Genomic DNA, 22,225 nt, shown 5'->3' on the forward strand with positions numbered 1-22,225 from the left:
GCCGGGGAATGTTTCCTCCCCCAGCATTGTGATTAAGTTCATCCCTCTTCTTCATGCTTTTATTTATTTGGCTCATGCAACTTGGCAGCGAAAAGCGGTTACTGCCTATTTGGATTTATTCAAGAGGCAGGCATGTGTGCATCTATCATGATTTCATTTTCATTTCTCTTGTAACCTGTATTTTACTCGTGGAAATGCCTCATGTGCACACATGCAGCCTTTACATTATGTGTTTGCACATACCAGCATGCAAACAAAAAACAGCCAAGCTAACAGTCATTGGATAAGACTGGGTTAGATTAAACCTCAATGATCCATGTGAGGAAATGAACAAAGAAACACCGGACGATGCAATTCATCAGCTAAAACTAAAGCAGGAAAACAGTAAAACTGAGGTAATACGATTTTCACGCAAGTATGATTTTAAGTTTTCCATTACATCATAGGTGGGAAACACAAGGACGATTACACATTACTCACATACAATATATGGATACGCTATTAAAATATACCAACCACGTAAAACACCCACAAGCACATGGACAAATTTGAACGCAAACACATGCAAGTGCCAATGTAAGTACAGATAATCCCCTTTACTATAATGAACATAAATTATAAGATTATCTAAAAACTACATCAGGCCTAGATGGCTTTAGCCCTCAAAGCTCCATTGCGTCCTCTTGCGTGAGCTATTTGATCAGGATCAGTCCGGTTCAGGGATTAATCTCTAATATGTGCATGTTGCTGCGGTCACAGCTCCAGGATGGAAACCGATACCTCCAGAGCTTCAGACTGACGGAGAGCAGGGAGCTTTTTCGAGCCAATAGCAGGCTTGTTGTCGCAGGAGGAGGACATTTACTTCTTCCTGGTACTGTCAGTTAAATCTTTGAGGCTCTAAATTGTCACAGCGTTGTGTGATGGGTGTTGCCCGTTAAGGGACTATCCTTGAAAGCAGCACACAGTGTCTCTGCCTCGGTCAGCTAATCTTGACCCACAAGGTGCAATCAAGTTGTTACCATTTAAATTCCCTAAAAAACTAGTCGTATTCATGGTATTATAAAGCAAGCAGGCTTTTCCAATTCAATTCAGGAGTGAAACTGGGTGAAGATGTATTTGCTTTATTTTCTTCCTCAGAATGAAATCATTTTTCTGTAATACTTCCTACCAGTTACAAGAACAAAGATGTATGTGTTGAACAGATTCTGTCATAACAACTATGCCCGTGAACAGATTATCCATTGTAATTTACTCACATCAATGGTGTTTAAATATGTTTGTGTGAAGAGCACTAATGTAAAAACAAAGTTGGTTATTTAACCGTATTCAACACAGTGGCTTTTCTATGTTTACATGATCGTAAACTGTGACATGATATTCATCGTCTTTGAGTGAAAACATTACTTTTCACATGTCAGTCAGTTGTAAGGTTTCCTGCTCTTGTATGGGTTTAGAAAATCTTATTAGGCCTTCCATCCATCCTTTAACTGCTTATCGGTAGACTATCGCAGAGCTGACACTGACTGACAGACATCCATTCATGCTCACATTCACACCAACGGGGAATTTAGAATCATCAAGTTTCATGTCTTGCCTCTGCCAGCCACTACACCACCGTCTCATGCTGATAAAATAATCTCAGTTTTTAGTTGGAGAAATAAAGAAATGGTTCAATCTTAAAACCATTTTTTCTTAGTTCCTAGAAAGACACATGGAGATGCGAGGTCATCGGACACTCGTGAGTTTTCCATTTCACTGAACATCATCAGGACAAAGTCACCGACAACACACACTCACACAGCTAAAGCACGTGGCCGTGTGATTGCCAAAATGACAACCCAGTGCTCCAACAAGGAAACAATTTGCATTTTGGTGCTGACCCGGGAACAGTTGCGCTTATTCCACCAGAGTTAATTTGAGGGTATGGGTGCAGAAGATAAGCTGATCCTCAGTCAGTTAAAGCTCAGGACGTCGATCAGCTGGTCCATGAGAACCAGAGGAGGCCCGCGGCTGCCTTTCTGTCAGGCCTGCCCCACATTCACCAGCTGGGTGCGACTTCATCACTGGTGCACGTGTGTGTGTGTGTGTGTGTGTGCAGTTTTTAGTAGTGGTGTGTTCACTTTACACAGTCATATCTGAAACTCAGGAATAAAGACAGGATCAACATACGACACTTAGGATCAGTGGTGAGTTTATATAGATATTAATATATATATATATTGATATAGACTTGCATGCAACATAGTCAATAAACTGCCTACAAAGGTGTAACTATGTATTAATGTCAGATTTTGCTAAAGCTGTTGTACAAGGGATAGTGGTAATTATTAAATAAAATAATTTAATCACTTTTTTCATTTTATTTTTGAATTCGATATGTGAATTGTTAATGTCAGAGTCTGAAAGTTACATGAACATAATTTTCCTAACTGATTTAATTTCAGGCAGTATTTCTAGACATCCTTTCCTGTCTTCAGGTCCAGGACATCTCTGTTTTGATTTAATGCTAATATGTGATTTAGTCAAATTTTCATTTTATCACATATAAAATCCCATGTCAGCACATAATTTGTGTTTTTCACAGCAGAGAGTCAGACGAAGATACATGTACCCACATCTTGAGGGAGTGAAACCCCGTCTCACCTGAACAAATGGCACCGCAGGAGGTTTGTTTCTTTTAACCCTTTAATCTACAAATGAACAGACAGAAGGAGCACTAACACACACTTGTGGTCATTACAATTCTGTACATCTTGCCAGTGTGTGAAAATACTGTGGTTGCTATCCTTGACCTTTACAAATAAGCCAGACGGCTGCTTTTATTTGTGGAACCATGTGGGGCCACTGAGCTCAGATCACACTTGTTTAAATATGTGCAGCACGTCTGTGTGTTGAGAGTAACCGTTTTGAGGTGCAAATAAAAAACATCTCAGGGCAACTCATTCAGAAAAATACTCAAAGCATTTTAATGTTCTATGAAAACCAGTTTCTGTTTAAGATAAGTTAAAAAGGTAAAGAAATAAAAGTCACTAACTTCATTGTTGCAGAGCCATCTGACCGCCACACTCCTGACCTCCATCCTGGCAGCGGTGCTCGGCTCCCTGCAGATCGGCTACCACACGGGCAACGTCAACGCTCCAGCCAAGGTGAGCAGGACACACGGGAGAGACACGAGGACGTGATGCTGACACCAATCATAAAGTTTTTACAGTCCCCGATACTAAAAAAACATCTTCATATTTTCCACTACTGTCACGTATTTTAGCTTTAGAATTCTGCTTTGTAAATATACTGCTTATCAAGATCCATTGAGAAAAGAATATAGAAGAATATCTTTCTCAACAAAGAAATAGAAAATACCTTCATTTGATATATCTTAAAAATTACACTCTATCAGGATATGCAGAAAGGTCACAAAATGTCCAAGCAAAGAAATAGTCTTACAACTAAAATCAAGCTCAGAACTGCAACAAACAAACCATTGTATAGACCGAGGACAACCCAGCCCAACAGTATCATGCAATGGCAGATCCTAGAAAACCGTCTGACCGTCAAACAAATATCTCACAGACTCAATAAAACACTAAATAAACCTAACAAGCCCCAAAACTCTGGCTCAGCTCCAGGTCTGGCAGGGTTTTGCTAGTTCACAGGTAGACTGCACTACATGTTTGCAAGTGATTCGACATTTAAATTCCTCGCAATACTTAACCCGCAAAATATTTTTTCTGGAATAGTAACAGTACTGACAGTAAAAGGGACTTAAATTGGTGTTGTTTGATTGGTCCAGTCCATCCCAAGGAACTATTACGGTTTTAAATAAGTTGTACCCAGTTTAATGTTAAACAATCAAACCCACAGTTTGAATTTCTACTGAGTTCCCTGGTCGTCTTTTGCCGTTTGCTCACTGTTTAGATCATTGAAGAGTTTTTCAACCACACCTGGCGAGTCAGGCACAACCAGACGATGCCAGATCACAGCCTGACTCTCCTGTGGTCGCTCTCCGTCAGCATTAAAGACTTCGGAGCCCTGCTGGGCTCGCTGGGAGTCAAATACCTCGCAGATTCTTACGGGAGGTAATAATAAAGGCCAGGGAAAAAATCTTTTTCTCATAACTTCCATCGTGTCTTTTAACGTCTCTCGTCTTCCCCTCCAGACGAAACTCCATCCTCATAGTGAACTGTCTCTCGGTTGTGGGAGCGTGTCTGATGTCGGCCTCCAAAGCCAGCCAGTCGTTTGAGGTTCTCATCCTGGGACGGTTGGTGTTCGGCCTCTTCTGTGGCCTGGTGATGACTCTTAATCCGCTCTACATCCAGGAGGTGTCCCCCACAAACCTGAGAGGGGCCTTCGCTACACTCAACCAGGTGTCCTTCGCCTCGGGCATCCTGCTGGGAATGGTGAGGAAAGCCCTGGAAATCTTCAGTTTTGACTGGAAAAGTTAGATGAGATTGATGTTTACTTTCTTTATGCCTGCTGTTACGACCCCTCCTTTCCACTAGGGGCCCCTCCTTTCCACTAGGGGCCAACCAGGATACGATAGATAAAGTCCAAGGTTGGATTGTAGGAATTCAGTTACTTATTTTGTCCTAAATCTCTGACTCTGTTGCCCAAGTTACCTCCCATTTTCTTTTCCTATCACACTAGAGTGTTTAGTCGTGCATCCTTAGGGCCTACATTTAATGTTGATGCTGATACCAATAGATTAGTTTCAGTTCCTGATCTCGAGTCAAGATCCATCCAGAGAAAAATATCCAACAATGTCTCTTTCAACGAAGAAATGTTTAGAACTTCAACAGTAAAACATTATCATAGAGATATTGGGCAAGAAAGATGCATCCATGAACGAGGTTCCTGTATCTGTCTGCTGCAGGTGGCTGGTCTGGAGACAGTGCTCGGTACGGAGCATAACTGGGCCTTGATGCTGTCGCTCTCTGTCATTCCGGCCCTGGCGCAGTACCTGGTCCTGCCTTTCTGTCCCGAGAGCCCTCGCTACCTGCTCATCAACCGGGGAGAGGAGATCCAAGCCGAGGCTGGTGGGTCCCACTTTTAGGTATTTTATTGTCCTGCAGTCACCGATTAGAGAGAAAGGGACGAGCTGAAGACCTTTTCTCATCAGCTTTTAGATTCAGGGCTGACCTGCTTTTAAAGCACTCTAGTCTCTCAACTCTGTGGATGCGCCACAAAAAACAATAAAAATGGGCTTTTAACCCTGCAGCCCTGCTGAGGCTGAGAAGACGCTCAGACAAGGTGTTCGCTGAGCTGGAAGAGATGAAGGAGGAGGCCGCCCACACTCAGTCCGGAGTCACCATCCACGAGTTCTTCAAGAAGCGCCGATACAAGCAGCCCATCATCATCGTCCTCGTCATCAACCTGGGCAGCCAGCTGTCCGGATTCAACGCGGTCAGTCTTATGAAATTTATCTGTCAAAAGTTTTCTGGCAAAACTGAATTTGAAGGAACACTGCCTTTTAGAGTTGTTGATCATTTAGTATGGCTTACTCGCCGTCTTATGAATATTTCACTTGCAGCGTTGTAGTATTTCTTCGATGCATTATTCAGAGCTCAGCTCTTCTCTCTGACTCTCAGATTCTGGCGCAGTGGGTCAGGACAATACCCCCGTCCCTAAAAACACACAGAGACGTCCCAGTAACCCAGTAATCTAAAAGCAGCGCCTGCTCTTTTCTTCCAGATCATTAATTATTCCACCACAATGTTCCAGGCCAAGTTTGATCAGGCCGAATACCTGACGCTGGGCGTGGGGGCCGTCAACGTCACCTTCACTTTGGTGGCAGTGAGTACAAAATGTAGTGGGAACCTTTGATATTTTAACTCACTACTTCATTAACAGTATTATTCAACACATTATCATGTCGACTGCTCAATACAAAGCCAACAGTCAACACTTAGAATACGAGTGGTGTCATATTTTGTAGATTTTGAGATGTTTTTTTTCTCTTTCAAGTTCTTCCTGATGGAAAGGGCAGGAAGGAGGAGACTGCTCCTGACTGGTTTCATCTCCATAGCAGTGTGTAACTTACTCATGACCATAGTGGATTCTGTCCTGGTGAGTTCTTCTTAGTGGGATTGTTTTTTTTCCCCATTTGTGCACAAAAAGTATCTCCTCTGATACTGGATTTGAACAAAATATCTTATGTTTGACAAACCTGGAATCCACTAAAACAAACTAAAGTACATTTTGAAAAGTATTTTAAACTGAAGTCTCCAGTGTACAAAACACAATCCTACCTTTCAAATGTATTACAATTTTGAAAACTGAACACATTTACATTATAGGCTAACCCTAATAACATACCCATTTTTGCACACACATTTCAACACAAATGAACCCTCAAACTAACAATGACTCGACTGTACATCGACCCTTTCAACAACAAACGTGTCCATCCACCGTGCAGCACCTGGTCCCAGAGCTGCGGAGCCTGCAGGTCCTGCTGGTTTTCGGCCTGATTTCAGCTTACGAGCTGGGCCCCGGCCCCATCTCATGGTTCATCGCTGCCGAGCTGTTCGACCAGCCCGGCAGACCCATCGCTATGGCCTTCACCAGCATGCTCAACTGGGGCGGGAAGTTTGTTCTGGCACTCCTCTTCCCTCCATTACTGGTGGGTGTGTATACTGTAGGCCTGCATGCTGTACCACCGAGATAAACTTTAGAGGTGGATTTCTTTGCTTGCTTTTGTAAGTTCCCTTACACCTTAGAGACATGACTGTTAAATACAAGCTATAAATCGGTTCAATCATACTGTAAAACAGACATGAATCAGAATCTTAAATATGTATAAATCTATCGCTAACTCCGTCAACATCGGGTTGAAATAATAGTAATTAAATTAACAGTTAACAAGGGAAACATCTGTTGGTTATAGTGCTGCAGAGATGGCAGCCAACCTGAAACTAAGACCAAGACTTTGTTTTTCTACCTTCTTGTGTAAATCAGTTTTTTCTTTTCCTTTTGTGAATGTTACTCTTCTGTGTGCGAGTGTGTTTGCATGGTGTAATCATCTTAAGACACCACGCTTGGTAAAAGACAGATCAAGTACCCAGGTGAAGATAACCCCCGTCTGTCTCTCCCACACACACAGAAAGTGTGCGGTGCGTACATCTACCTCCTCTTCATGACGGTGGCTCTGGTCGCCTTCACCTTCACCTGGATCCGCCTCCCGGAGACAAAAGGACGCACATTCGACGACATCGCGGAGGAGTTCAGAGGAGCGGAGGGCATCCCTTTGCACAACAAGACTGGGTTCAACACGTTCCCCTGAGCGAACTTTCAACCCTGACTGAAGCTGCTCACAGTCACTGTTAAAAAACGTTCAGTTCACCCAATTTACCAAACAATGTTTTACCAAATATTAGCAGTACATAACCAAAACGTTTTGGTTTTATTTGCTTAAGTTTTGAATGGAAAAAACACCAACACATGTTCTTAAAAAATAAAAAAATAATGTCTCTTATCATTCTCAAGTCTCCCTGTCAGCGGTTTCCGTTCAGAAGAATCTACCTAAGGCAAAAATAATTTGGGAGTTATCCTGAGTAACACTATTGTTTCTGGAAAGACATCTGGAAAAACCAAAAGAGCACCAAAAATAAAATCCCGTTCAATAATCCGGGTGAACTGACACTTAAACCTTCCTATTGTTTATGACAAAGGACCAACTGTTTCACTTGGAGTGCACCGCTGGGTCAAAGTGCAGACTGTGTGCGTCTAGAAGAAGCTGGCGGGGCCTCACTTATTTGGTTTTCCAACAAACAATTGTTCTGATGACAGTATGAGAATTGAAAGTGTAAACCGATTGATATTTATATGTTTTGAGGCATTTTGAAACCATTTTTTGTTATTTTGTGAAGAGATGGAGCCTTTTGAGGGGCAGGTGGAGGACACTTTCAAACTGTAAAAACGTGAAGCCTGCAGGACCAAGGATTAAACTGTTTGTCACAAAGAGCATTATGACGCACTGCAGACCATAAAGTCATGAAGTCATTGTGATGAAATCCTCATGTTTGTTTGTGTCACCACCACCTGATGTGTAAATAAACATACTGTTAAATCCTGTTGATCAAGATCTTCATTCTCTTAAATTAAAGTGGCTAAATTTATCAGATTGTTTTTATGTTTTAACTGTCATTTTGTGATTGCTGTTTAAAGTGATCTCATCAGACGTAAGAAGTTGAATGGCAGAGTGTATTTAAGACTGTATTTGAGTTATACAGTCCCGCCATAGAACGATCTTCCCTTGAATGTGGGTTTACAGCAGCCTTCCAGTTTATTATTGGTCTGTGAAATCTCACATATCTCTGAAGTGTGTACATTAGTGAGATGTCTGTGAAAACCAACCGCAGCTGTGTGAATAAATATTTCATCCCTGATGATCTACTGTGACCTGCAGGAACCCCAGAGGAAGAGGAAGAGGAAGAGGAGCAAGAGTTTGGGTTTGAAAACACTAGGGGGCACAATTAAATTTGCATGAAAATGACTGTACTGGTTCATTTAACGTCAGCGTCTAATAACCAAGACATTGAGTCTGGGTCTGAACTCAGTTTGTCACGTGTTAAGATTTAAGTCTGCCTCTCTGTATGTATGAAAACAGTGCCATCTACTGGAGGAGATGTTGTTAATCAATTAAACTACAGTAGAAGAGTTACCACTAGCAGCTGAAGACAGTTCATTTATCAGTATATGGTTATGAAAAGGAAGGTCCTTACTCGCAGAACTACTCATTACAGTTAAAAATAATAATTATCTAGGTTACTGGTTCTGTTTTATAGATCAGTGATCTCATTGTCTTCAATATACTGATAACAAATGCATCAAAATAATCAATCTTTCTGTATCCTTTACTATTACACACACAGACTGGTTTGCACCACTGTTTCCCAAACGAACTACCTCATGTACTGTAGGGGGACCTCGAGGACCACACATTCTCTCAGTAACACTTTGATCACACGCCACACAATTATATACTGTATCTGACACTCCCACCTGCAACTCTTTATCTCTGTAACCGTTAACACTGACAGCTGTGCGTTTGACTCAGACTTTCTGAACATGGACATCATCAAACACGGTCTCCTCAGCTGGTTGATATTTCTTCTCTGGATAAAAGGTAAAGTACAAAAATATCAAAACACTGCATTTAGAGGGATAACAAGCAAGAAGTTCAAAATCACTGTAAAGCTTCTGCTGTATGCACGTTAACAAGTTCGCTTCTGGCAACGTTCACTGTTGTTTCACTCAGGTCTTACTGATGGGAGTGATGTCACCCAGCCTGACATACTGTGGAAAGTCCAGGGTGACAACGCAACAATAAGCTGCAGCCACACCAAGGGTAGCGGCTACTACCAGATGTACTGGTGCAGACAGCTGCCAGGAGAAACCATGAAACTAGCAGTCTTCACTTTGGCAAACACTGAACATACGTTTGAACCAGACTTCAGAGGGGACAAATTTTCAGCCACCAAGCCTGACGCTCACAGTGGGACGTTCACAGTGAAGAACCTGCAGCCAGGAGATAAAGGCTTGTACTTCTGTGCTGTGAGTGAGCCCCACAGTGGCACAGTTAACTAGCAAGGCTGAACAAAAACCTCTGTGCTGCTCTTTCTCCGAAATGTTGTGTAATTACCCGACAACACAGAAACTGTATTCTAACACATACGAGATTAGATTGTTTAACATTGTAAAAACTCAGTTGTTGAGATATTTTCAAGCTCCATGAAGATTTTCTGTTTACTACAGTTGGGTAGTTTTGCTAGTTATTTGACTACGGTTTTGAAGTCTTGAGTTTGCCATTTTGGCCATCGCTTTTTTGTATTTTGGCCGTCGCCATCTTGTGAACGGAAGTGACTATATTTGGACAGCGGTGGAGTGACGTTGTGGTAGAGAAGCTGTATACGGCTCTGGAAGCAAAATATCAATCACAAGGTAGCCAAGCACTAAACCATACCCTGCTGTATTGTCTATTCTACTCTAAGTTGGATCATAATTTTTCTAGAAGACTTGAAACTAGCGAGTGAGACCATGAACTCATGTTTACAAAGTTTACTGAGGTAATAAATCAAGTGAAAAGTAGGCTAATTTTTCTCATAGACTTCTATACAATACAACTATTACACATACTAACAAAAGATAAGTCTGTATGCATGCTGTACGTATGATGTAAGGAGACCAAAATACAGAATCATGTGACACAATCTGCAGCACTGTTCTGAAATAACTATCAGCCGTAGTATTTGTAAATATCTGCAAAATGGAAGAACACCACAAAGCCATCACTGAGGCAGCTTACCTTACTTTTGACACCAGCAGGGGGAAACAAACCTCAACAAATGAAATGAGGATATCTACCACCTCCATTGATACGCAAGATAACGCTACTACTCCCTCCCTGCTGAGTGCTGTGATGTCGACGTCTTTCTGACACCAGCAGTGTTCATTAAACTGTAACAGTGATGCGTTCTCGTCCACAGGTGCCGAGCTGTCGGGTCAGGGAAGAAAAGCTGATCGTAGAGTTTCAGATCTAAAGTTCTTTACCATGATATTTACCGTCTTTATATTTTGTTTTCTTCATCTGCCGGGAAATAATGGTGAGAAGCGCAAGAATATTCCAGAAAGAGTAAGACGCTGCACGGCTACTCATTTCAGTATTTCAAATCTTGACTGCTATTTTCTTTTCACAGGTAACCCTCTCATCAAAATGGTCTTCCAAACGCCTCCTTTCATCATTAAGAGAACTGGTGAATCTGTTGCCAGTGAGATCAGCTGTTCACACAACGTACCATTTTATGATATTGTTCTCTGGTACAAAAGAGAAGAAGAGCACAAAGCTCTGAAGCTGCTGGGATATATGAATAACATCTTCCCGTACCCAGAGGACGACGTGAAAGAAAAGATCAGCCTCGATGGAGATGCCCGTAAACATGCACGCCTCAGCATTTCTGAGCTTGCATTAAATGACAGTGGTGTGTATTTCTGTGCTGCCAGTACGCACAGCGCTGCAGGTTCCCCTCAAGTCAATACAAAATCTCTCCTTTATCTGTCTGACAGACAAACATGTTGAGTCTCTTGAACACCTGCAGACAGCCGACATCTAAGCCAAGCCTTTGATGATTTTATCAACTGTTTTGACACAATGTTGGCCTCTTGCTCTGACACTCTTTGTGACGTTCTGTATGAAATAAAGATTGTTTTAGCAACTGATATGGTTGTGAACTTTTCTTATTAACTACAGGAATAATGATTACGTAATAATAAAGAAACATACCTGTAACTTTAAAGTCTGACTTGGTCACCTTATAATTTTCCCTCACTGTTTAGTAAGGACATAGAGGATGATCGTCCATCTTCCGTTTTAAAAACATCTTTAAATGTGTATATCACAAATAGATCACATCATCAAATCTTTGGTTAGTCAGTGTTACTGATCTAAATACAGGTAATCTACGGCTGAGTGATGTACTATAGGGGGACCTCCAGTACTTCTTATACTACACCTTGAGTGTAGATTTGTACAGTGACCCGCCCACCTGCAGCTCTTCATGCCTCTGTAACTACACGAGACTCTGACTGTTCGCGTCTAACAACATGGAGATCATCATCACACAACACCTCCTCAGAATATCAGTCTTCTTGCTGTGGACAACAGGTACTTTACAACAAAAGCAACTGTGAGCCTTAATATTCTTCGGTTTCTTTTTAAACAAATTCACATTTCAAGTTTGTCTCATTAGAATAGCTCATCATTTTGGAAATGATGTCAAAGAATATCACAGGAATTCAAAAGATTAGCCGTGATCCCCTTTACTGCTTCACACACAGGTCTAACTGATGGGAGTGATGTCAACCAGACTGCCACACTGTGGAAAGACCAGGGTGACAAAGCAAAAATGTACTGCAGCCAAACGAAGGGTGCTCAGTACTTCCAGATGTACTGGTACAGACAGCTGCCGGGAGAAACAATGAAACTAATAGTGTTTACAGGAACCGGCATCAAAGATCTGGATTTTGGAGACATTGGAGATTTCAGCAAAGAGAAATTTTCAGCCACCAAGCCTGATGCCTACAGTGGGACGTTCACAGTGAAGAACCTGCAGCCAGACGATAAAGGCTTGTACTTCTGTGCTGTCAGTGAACACAGTGATACAGATGCACTCAATAGCTGAACAAAAACCCCAGTGCATTGTTAACATAACTGCTACAATGATCCCATGTGCTGTAGGGGGACCTCGAGGACCACAAATACTCCCAGTGACACTTTGATTCACCGTGTGGGTTTTTATAAAGCAGCTTTATCTGTCTGACAGACAAACATGTTGAGTCTCTTGAACACCTGCAGACAGCCGACATCTAAGCCAAGCCTTTGAACATTTGTTGTTGTTTTTTACACAATTTCGACCCAATCTGAGGTCATGTTTTAGGCCCAAAGCTCAACAATATATATTTGTTGCAATCCTAGCATGTGCAGAACATAATGTTTGTGATATCGTCATGTTATATTGTGACTGATGGGGCCTGAAACTACAGACAGCTGCAAAGCCACACATCCAAACCATTGTGCTTCCTACAGTCGGCCTCAGTTCTACCTCTTGGTAAAAAACAAACATCCGTATCAGGAATTTAATTATCAGACTTAATAGTAAAATGTACTTTACTGCCATGCCAGTACAGACATATATTCTATTTTAAAGATCATCACAAAATATACGACATCATAAATCAGTCTTTCTTGCCTTGTCAGTGTTGCTGATCTGACTTACAGGAACCGTTCATGACAGTGATGAAGTGTAGGAGGACCCTACCTCAGTACCACTGATCCTCCCATCTGTACTTCTACTGTTACTAGACTACCAACAGTGTGAATGCAGTGACACTCACACCTACAGCTCTTCATGTCTCTGTAGCTACATGAGACTCCGGTAGTTTGTGTCGAACAGAACATGGATATTATCGTCATCAAGCGAGACCTCCTCGTATTGTCAGTCTGTTTGCTGTGGACTTTAGGTAATTTTACAATAAAATCAACTGTTAATAATTACAACTTGACATTAAATGAAATCTCACTATAACTGTTGTTTTGTTGGAAGCGATTTCCGAGAACAGTGCACTACAAAAAGAGTGAAAGAGTATAATTGGTAACTATTATACACACAGGTCTTATTGATGGCAGTGATGTCACCCAGACTGCACTGCTGTGGAAACACAAGGGTGAAAATGCAACAATGAGCTGCAGTCACACGAAGGGTGGCAGCTACTTCCAGATGTACTGGTACAGACAGCTGCCAGGAAAAACAATGGAACAAATCGTGTACACAACAATAAGCACCAATGATCATGATTTTGGAAATTTCAGCAAAGAGAAATTTTCAGCCACCAAGCCTGACGCTGAGAGTGGGACGTTCACAGTGAAGAACCTGCAGCCAGACGATAAAGGCTTGTACTTCTGTGCTGTCAGTGAACACAGTGATACAGATGCACTCAATAGCTGAACAAAAACCCCAGTGCGCTGTAAACATAACTGTTACAATGATCCCATGTGCTGTAGGGGGACCTCGAGGACCACAAATACTCCCAGTGACACTTTGATTCACCGTGTGGGTTTTTATAAAGCAGCTAACGGGTTCAGAGAACGTCACAGGAGATATTGACGCTCCCTCCTGCAACATGTGCTTGTGTCCACAGGTGCTGAGCTGAAAGGACCTGAAGATAAAGCTAATAGTGGAGTCTCACATTTAAACTTCTTTATGATGTTTCTGGTCTTTATATTATGTTTCCTTCACCTGCCGGGGAATGAGTGTGAGTAATCCAAACAGAGTAAGACGCTGCCCTGTTAATAACTTCAGTATTTAAAATAGCATCTGCTCTTTTTCCACAGGTGCCTCTAATACCAGCAGTGTCTCTCAAACACCTCCTTTCATCATTAAGAAAGCTGGCGAATCGGTTGCCAGTGAGATCAGCTGCGTAAACAACTTAAATTATGAACGTGTTCTCTGGTACAAACAAGATGAACACAAAGCTCTGAAGCTCCTTGGATATATGAATCTGAACTTCCCGCACCCAGAGGACGACGTGAAAGAAAAGATCAGCTTTGATGGAGATGCCCGTAAACATGCACGCCTCAGCATTTCTGATCTTTCATTAAACGACAGTGGAGTGTATTTCTGTGCTGCCAGTCAGCACGGTGCTGCAGGTTCCCCTCACTTCAGTACAAAAACTCTCCTTTATCTGTCTGACAGACAAACATGTTGAGTCTCTTGAACACCTGCAGACAGCCAACATCTAAGCCAAGCCTTTGAACATTTGTTGGTTTTTCTTTTACACGATTTCGACCCAATCTGAGGTCATGTTTTAGGCCCAAAGCTCAACAATATATATTTGTTGCAATCCTAGCATGTGCAGAACATAATGTTTGTGATAGCGTCATGTTATATTGTGACTGATGGGGCCTGAAACTACAGACAGCTGCAAAGCCACGCATCCAAACCATTGTGCTTCCTACAGTCGGCCTCAGTTCTACCTCTTGGTAAAAAACAAACATCCGTATCAAGAATGTCATTATCAGACTTAATAGTTAAATATACTTTACTGCCATGCCAGTACAGACATATATTCTATTTTAAAGATCATCACAAAATATACGACATCATAAATCAGTCTTTCTTGCCTTGTCAGTGTTGCTGATCTGACTTACAGGAACCGTTCATGACAGTGATGAAGTGTAGGAGGACCCTACCTCAGTACCACTGATCCTCCCATCTGTACTTCTACTGTTACTAGACTACCAACAGTGTGAATGCAGTGACACTCACACCTACAGCTCTTCATGTCTCTGTAGCTACATGAGACTCCGGTAGTTTGTGTCGAACAGAACATGGATATTATCGTCATCAAGCGAGACCTCCTCGTATTGTCAGTCTGTTTGCTGTGGACTTTAGGTAATTTTACAATAAAATCAACTGTTAATAATTACAACTTGACATTAAATTAAATCTCACTATAACTGTTGTTTCGTTGGAAGCGATTTCCGAGAACAGTGCACTACAAAAAGAGTGAAAGAGTATAATTGGTAACTATTATACACACAGGTCTTATTGATGGCAGTGATGTCACCCAGACTGCACTGCTGTGGAAACACAAGGGTGAAAATGCAACAATGAGCTGCAGTCACACGAAGGGTGCCAGCTACTATCAGATGTACTGGTACAGACAGCTGCCAGGAAAAACAATGGAACAAATCGTGTTCACAACAATAAGCACCAATGATCATGATTTTGGAAATTTCAGCAAAGAGAAATTTTCAGCCACCAAGCCTGACGCTCACAGTGGGACGTTCACAGTGAAGAACCTGCAGCCAGACGATAAAGGCTTGTACTTCTGTGCTGTCAGTGAACACAGTGATACAAATGCACTCAATAGCTGAACAAAAACCCCAGTGCGCTGTAAACATAACTGTTACAATGATCCCATGTGCTGTAGGGGGACCTCGAGGACCACAAATACTCCCAGTGACACTTTGATTCACCGTGTGGGTTTTTATAAAGCAGCTAACGGGTTCAGAGAACGTCACAGAAGATATTGACGCTCCCTCCTGCAACATGTGCTTGTGTCCACAGGTGCTGAGCTGAAAGGACCTGAAGATAAAGCTAATAGTGGAGTCTCACATTTAAACTTCTTTATGATGTTTCTGGTCTTTATATTATGTTTCCTTCACCTGCCGGGGAATGAGTGTGAGTAATCCAAACAGAGTAAGACGCTGCCCTGTTAATAACTTCAGTATTTAAAATAGCATCTGCTCTTTTTCCACAGGTGCCTCTAATACCAGCAGTGTCTCTCAAACACCTCCTTTCATCATTAAGAAAGCTGGCGAATCGGTTGCCAGTGAGATCAGCTGCGTAAACAACTTAAATTATGAACGTGTTCTCTGGTACAAACAAGATGAACACAAAGCTCTGAAGCTCCTTGGATATATGAATCTGAACTTCCCGCACCCAGAGGACGACGTGAAAGAAAAGATCAGCTTTGATGGAGATGCCCGTAAACATGCACGCCTCAGCATTTCTGATCTTTCATTAAACGACAGTGGAGTGTATTTCTGTGCTGCCAGTCAGCACGGTGCTGCAGGTTCCCCTCACTTCAGTACAAAAACTCTCCTTTATCTGTCTGACAGACAAACATGTTGAGTCTCTTGAACACCTGCAGACAGCCGACATCTAAGCCAAGCCTTTGAACATTTGTTGTTGTTTTTTACACAATTTCGACCCAATCTGAGGTCATGTTTTAGGCCCAAAGCTCAACAATATATATTTGTTGCAATCCTAGCATGTGCAGAACATAATGTTTGTGATATCGTCATGTTATATTGTGACTGATGGGGCCTGAAACTACAGACAGCTGCAAAGCCACACATCCAAACCATTGTGCTTCCTACAGTCGGCCTCAGTTCTACCTCTTGGTAAAAAACAAACAAACATCCGTATCAAGAATTTCATTATCAGACTTAATAGTAAAATGTACTTCACTGCCATGCCAGTACAGACATATATTCTATTTTAAAGATCATCACAAAATATACGACATCATAAATCAGTCTTTCTTGCCTTGTCAGTGTTGCTGATCTGATTTACAGGAACCGTTCATGACAGTGATGAAGTGTAGGAGGACCCTACCTCAGTACCACTGATCCTCCCATCTGTACTTCTACTGTTACTAGACTACCAACAGTGTGAATGCAGTGACACTCACACCTACAGCTCTTCATGTCTCTGTAGCTACATGAGACTCCGGTAGTTTGTGTCGAACAGAACATGGATATTATCGTCATCAAGCGAGACCTCCTCGTATTGTCAGTCTGTTTGCTGTGGACTTTAGGTAATTTTACAATAAAATCAACTGTTAATAATTACAACTTGACATTAAATGAAATCTCACTATAACTGTTGTTTTGTTGGAAGCGATTTCCGAGAACAGTGCATTACAAAAAGAGTGAAAGAGTATAATTGGTAACTATTATACACACAGGTCTTATTGATGGCAGTGATGTCACCCAGACTGCACTGCTGTGGAAACACAAGGGTGAAAATGCAACAATGAGCTGCAGTCACACGAAGGATGCCAGCTACTTCCAGATGTACTGGTACAGACAGCTGCCAGGAAAAACAATGGAACAAATCGTGTACACAACAATAAGCACCAATGATCATGATTTTGGAAATTTCAGCAAAGAGAAATTTTCAGCCACCAAGCCTGACGCTGAGAGTGGGACGTTCACAGTGAAGAACCTGCAGCCAGACGATAAAGGCTTGTACTTCTGTGCTGTCAGTGAACACAGTGATACAAATGCACTCAATAGCTGAACAAAAACCCCAGTGCGCTGTAAACATAACTGTTACAATGATCCCATGTGCTGTAGGGGGACCTCGAGGACCACAAATACTCCCAGTGACACTTTGATTCACCGTGTGGGTTTTTATAAAGCAGCTAACGGGTTCAGAGAACGTCACAGAAGATATTGACGCTCCCTCCTGCAACATGTGCTTGTGTCCACAGGTGCTGAGCTGAAAGGACCTGAAGATAAAGCTAATAGTGGAGTCTCACATTTAAACTTCTTTATGATGTTTCTGGTCTTTATATTATGTTTCCTTCACCTGCCGGGGAATGAGTGTGAGTAATCCAAACAGAGTAAGACGCTGCCCTGTTAATAACTTCAGTATTTAAAATAGCATCTGCTCTTTTTCCACAGGTGCCTCTAATACCAGCAGTGTCTCTCAAACACCTCCTTTCATCATTAAGAAAGCTGGCGAATCGGTTGCCAGTGAGATCAGCTGCGTAAACAACTTAAATTATGAACGTGTTCTCTGGTACAAACAAGATGAACACAAAGCTCTGAAGCTCCTTGGATATATGAATCTGAACTTCCCGCACCCAGAGGACGACGTGAAAGAAAAGATCAGCTTTGATGGAGATGCCCGTAAACATGCACGCCTCAGCATTTCTGATCTTTCATTAAACGACAGTGGAGTGTATTTCTGTGCTGCCAGTCAGCACAGTGCTGCAGGTTCCCCTCACTTCAGTACAAAAACTCTCCTTTATCTGTCTGACAGACAAACATGTTGAGTCTCTTGAATACCTGCAGACAGCCGACATCTAAGCCAAGCCTTTGAACATTTGTTGTTGTTTTTTACACAATTTCGACCCAATCTGAGGTCATGTTTTAGGCCCAAAGCTCAACAATATATATTTGTTGCAATCCTAGCATGTGCAGAACATAATGTTTGTGATATCGTCATGTTATATTGTGACTGATGGGGCCTGAAACTACAGACAGCTGCAAAGCCACGCATCCAAACCATTGTGCTTCCTACAGTCGGCCTCAGTTCTGCCTCTTGGTAAAAAACAAACAAACATCCGTATCAAGAATTTCATTATCAGACTTAATAGTAAAATGTACTTCACTGCCATGCCAGTACAGACATATATTCTATTTTAAAGCTCATCACAAAATATACGACATCATAAATCAGTCTTTCTTGCCTTGTCAGTGTTGCTGATCTGACTTACAGGAACCGTTCATGACAGTGATGAAGTGTAGGAGGACCCTACCTCAGTACCACTGATCCTCCCATCTGTACTTCTACTGTTACTAGACTACCAACAGTGTGAATGCAGTGACACTCACACCTACAGCTCTTCATGTCTCTGTAGCTACATGAGACTCCGGTAGTTTGTGTCGAACAGAACATGGATATTATCGTCATCAAGCGAGACCTCCTCGTATTGTCAGTCTGTTTGCTGTGGACTTTAGGTAATTTTACAATAAAATCAACTGTTAATAATTACAACTTGACATTAAATGAAATCTCACTATAACTGGTGTTTTGTTGGAAGCGATTTCCGAGAACAGTGCATTACAAAAAGAGTGAAAGAGTGTAATTGGTAACTATTATACACACAGGTCTTATTGATGGCAGTGATGTCACCCAGACTGCACTGCTGTGGAAACACAAGGGTGAAAATGCAACAATGAGCTGCAGTCACACGAAGGGTGGCAGCTACTTCCAGATGTACTGGTACAGACAGCTGCCAGGAAAAACAATGGAACAAATCGTGTTCACAATAACGGGCAACAATGATCATGATTTTGGAAATTTCAGCAAAGAGAAATTTTCAGCCACCAAGCCTGACGCTCACAGTGGGACGTTCACAGTGAAGAACCTGCAGCCAGACGATAAAGGCTTGTACTTCTGTGCCGTCAGTGAACACAGTGATACAGATGCACTCAATAGCTGAACAAAAACCCCAGTGCGCTGAAACATAACTGTTACAATGATCCCATGTGCTGTAGGGGGACCTCGAGGACCACAAATACTCCCAGTGACACTTTGATTCACCGTGTGGGTTTTTATAAAGCAGCTAACGGGTTCAGAGAACGTCACAGGAGATATTGACGCTCCCTCCTGCAACATGTGCTTGTGTCCACAGGTGCTGAGCTGAAAGGACCTGAAGATAAAGCCAATAGTGGAGTCTCACATTTAAACTTCTTTATGATGTTTCTGGTCTTTATATTATGTTTCCTTCACCTGCCGGGGAATGAGTGTGAGTAATCCAAACAGAGTAAGACGCTGCCCTGTTAATAACTTCAGTATTTAAAATAGCATCTGCTCTTTTTCCACAGGTGCCTCTAATACCAGCAGTGTCTCTCAAACACCTCCTTTCATCATTAAGAAAGCTGGCGAATCGGTTGCCAGTGAGATCAGCTGCGTAAACAACTTAAATTATGAACGTCTTCTCTGGTACAAACAAGATGAACACAAAGCTCTGAAGTACCTTGGATATATGAATCTGAACTTCCCGCACCCAGAGGACGACGTGAAAGAAAAGATCAGCTTTGATGGAGATGCCCGTAAACATGCACGCCTCAACATTTCTGATCTTTCATTAAATGACAGTGGAGTGTATTTCTGTGCTGCCAGTCAGCACGGTGCTGCAGGTTCCCCTCACTTCAGTACAAAAACTCTCCTTTATCTGTCTGACAGACAAACATGTCGAGTCTCTTGAACACCTGCAGACAGCCGACATCTAAGCCAAGCCTTTGAACATTTGTTGTTGTTTTTTACACAATTTCGACCCAATCTGAGGTCATGTTTTAGGCCCAAAGCTCAACAATATATATTTGTTGCAATCCTAGCATGTGCAGAACATAATGTTTCTGATAGCGTCATGTAATATTGTGACTGATGGGGCCTGAAACTACAGACAGCTGCAAAGCCACACATCCAAACCATTGTGCTTCCTACAGTCGGCCTCAGTTCTACCTCTTGGTAAAAAACAAACATCCGTATCAGGAATTTAATTATCAGACTTAATAGTAAAATGTACTTTACTGCCATGCCAGTACAGACATATATTCTATTTTAAAGATCATCACAAAATATACGACATCATAAATCAGTCTTTCTTGCCTTGTCAGTGTTGCTGATCTGACTTACAGGAACCGTTCATGACAGTGATGAAGTGTAGGAGGACCCTACCTCAGTACCACTGATCCTCCCATCTGTACTTCTACTGTTACTAGACTACCAACAGTGTGAATGCAGTGACACTCACACCTACAGCTCTTCATGTCTCTGTAGCTACATGAGACTCCGGTAGTTTGTGTCGAACAGAACATGGATATTATCGTCATCAAGCGAGACCTCCTCGTATTGTCAGTCTGTTTGCTGTGGACTTTAGGTAATTTTACAATAAAATCAACTGTTAATAATTACAACTTGACATTAAATGAAATCTCACTATAACTGTTGTTTTGTTGGAAGCGATTTCCGAGAACAGTGCACTACAAAAAGAGTGAAAGAGTATAATTGGTAACTATTATACACACAGGTCTTATTGATGGCAGTGATGTCACCCAGACTGCACTGCTGTGGAAACACAAGGGTGAAAATGCAACAATGAGCTGCAGTCAAACGAAGGGTGCCGGCTACTTCCAGATGTACTGGTACAGACAGCTGCCAGGAAAAACAATGGAACAAATCGTGTTCACAACAACGGTCAACAATGATCATGATTTTGGAAATTTCAGCAAAGAGAAATTTTCAGCCACCAAGCCTGACGCTAAGAGTGGGACGTTCACAGTGAAGAACCTGCAGCCAGACGATAAAGGCTTGTACTTCTGTGCCGTCAGTGAACACAGTGATACAGATGCACTCAATAGCTGAACAAAAACCCCAGTGCACTGTAAACATAACTGTTACAATGATCTCATGTGCTGTAGGGGGACCTCGAGGACCACAAATACTCCCAGTGACACTTTGATTCACCGTGTGGGTTTTTATAAAACAGCTATCAGAAGAAGAGAGACTCCCACCTGCAGCTCTTCATATCTCTGTAACCACACTGACAGACATACGAGACTCTGACTTCCACAACATGGACGTTATAACTCTCATCACATTTTTAATATCTCTAATCTGGATGAAAGGTGAATCATGAACTCATAGATTTACAATGTTTATCTATTATTTATAACAAAGGATTATTATAAAGGATTGCATCAGATGGTAGAAATGGTTTTAAACTGACATCCTGCTGAAAAACAAAGGCAACAGTGCAACAATAACCTGCAGCCACACCAAGGGTGCTCAGTACTTCCAGAAGTACTGGTACAGACAGCTGCCGGGAGAAACAATTCAACTAGCAGTCTTCACTTTTACAAAGACTGAACATACGTATGAACCAGACTTCAGAGGGCAGAAATATTCAGCCACCAAGCCTGACGCTCACAGTGGGACGTTCACAGTGAAGAACCTGCAGCCAGAAGATAAAGGCTTGTACTTCTGTGCTGTGAGTGAACACAGTGATACAGACACATGTGGAAGCTGAATAAACTGTTGGCACATCTGTTAGTGAGTCTATTTATCTGCTGTACTGTAGGGGGACCTCAAGCACAATCACTGAACATCGTACAGTACAGAGACACTCCCTGCTGTAACCGTTCATATCTGTAGCGTCACACCTCCATCACACTGACTGACAGTGACTCTGGTCTCTAACTTCATTTTGTTCAGAGCACAATCATGATCACAGCTGGTCTGATCGAACTCTCTGCAGCTCTGCTCTGGATTGTAGGTACTGTACATTATGAGGAGAAGCTGGTACTTTATCTTTACATTCATACTCATGATTGTATGTTGTTGTTGTTGGTGGTCCTGTAACATGA

At 42.0% G+C, this 22,225-nt stretch overlaps 1 protein-coding gene and 2 gene segments (V, D, J or C); all 3 read left to right on the plus strand.

Annotated features, from left to right (window-relative positions):
- Window positions 1–2,651: 2,651 nt before the first annotated feature.
- Window positions 2,652–7,279, plus strand: slc2a1c (solute carrier family 2 member 1c). The gene is made up of 10 exons (XM_076108165.1): window positions 2,652–2,666; window positions 3,048–3,146; window positions 3,916–4,076; window positions 4,157–4,397; window positions 4,871–5,033; window positions 5,216–5,400; window positions 5,689–5,790; window positions 5,962–6,063; window positions 6,416–6,619; window positions 7,100–7,279. The coding sequence occupies exons 1-10, from the start codon at window positions 2,652–2,654 to the stop codon at window positions 7,277–7,279; spliced, it is 1,452 nt and encodes a 483-aa protein (XP_075964280.1).
- Window positions 7,280–9,021: 1,742 nt separating this feature from the next.
- LOC142968013 (T cell receptor beta variable 29-1-like) lies at window positions 9,022–10,837 on the plus strand. The segment is given in 3 exon segments: window positions 9,022–9,124; window positions 9,257–9,552; window positions 10,485–10,837. Coding segments are annotated over 3 exon segments (408 nt in total).
- A 24-nt stretch (window positions 10,838–10,861) lies between these two features.
- LOC142968234 (T cell receptor beta variable 24-1-like) lies at window positions 10,862–12,265 on the plus strand. The segment is given in 3 exon segments: window positions 10,862–10,928; window positions 11,833–12,137; window positions 12,233–12,265. Coding segments are annotated over 3 exon segments (405 nt in total).
- The last annotated feature ends 9,960 nt before the right edge of the window (window positions 12,266–22,225 follow it).

The sequence above is a fragment of the Anarhichas minor genome, unplaced genomic scaffold (assembly GCF_050575085.1).
Source record: "Anarhichas minor isolate MPS153535 unplaced genomic scaffold, ASM5057508v1 ptg000040l, whole genome shotgun sequence".
Classification (NCBI taxonomy): domain Eukaryota; kingdom Metazoa; phylum Chordata; class Actinopteri; order Perciformes; family Anarhichadidae; genus Anarhichas; species Anarhichas minor.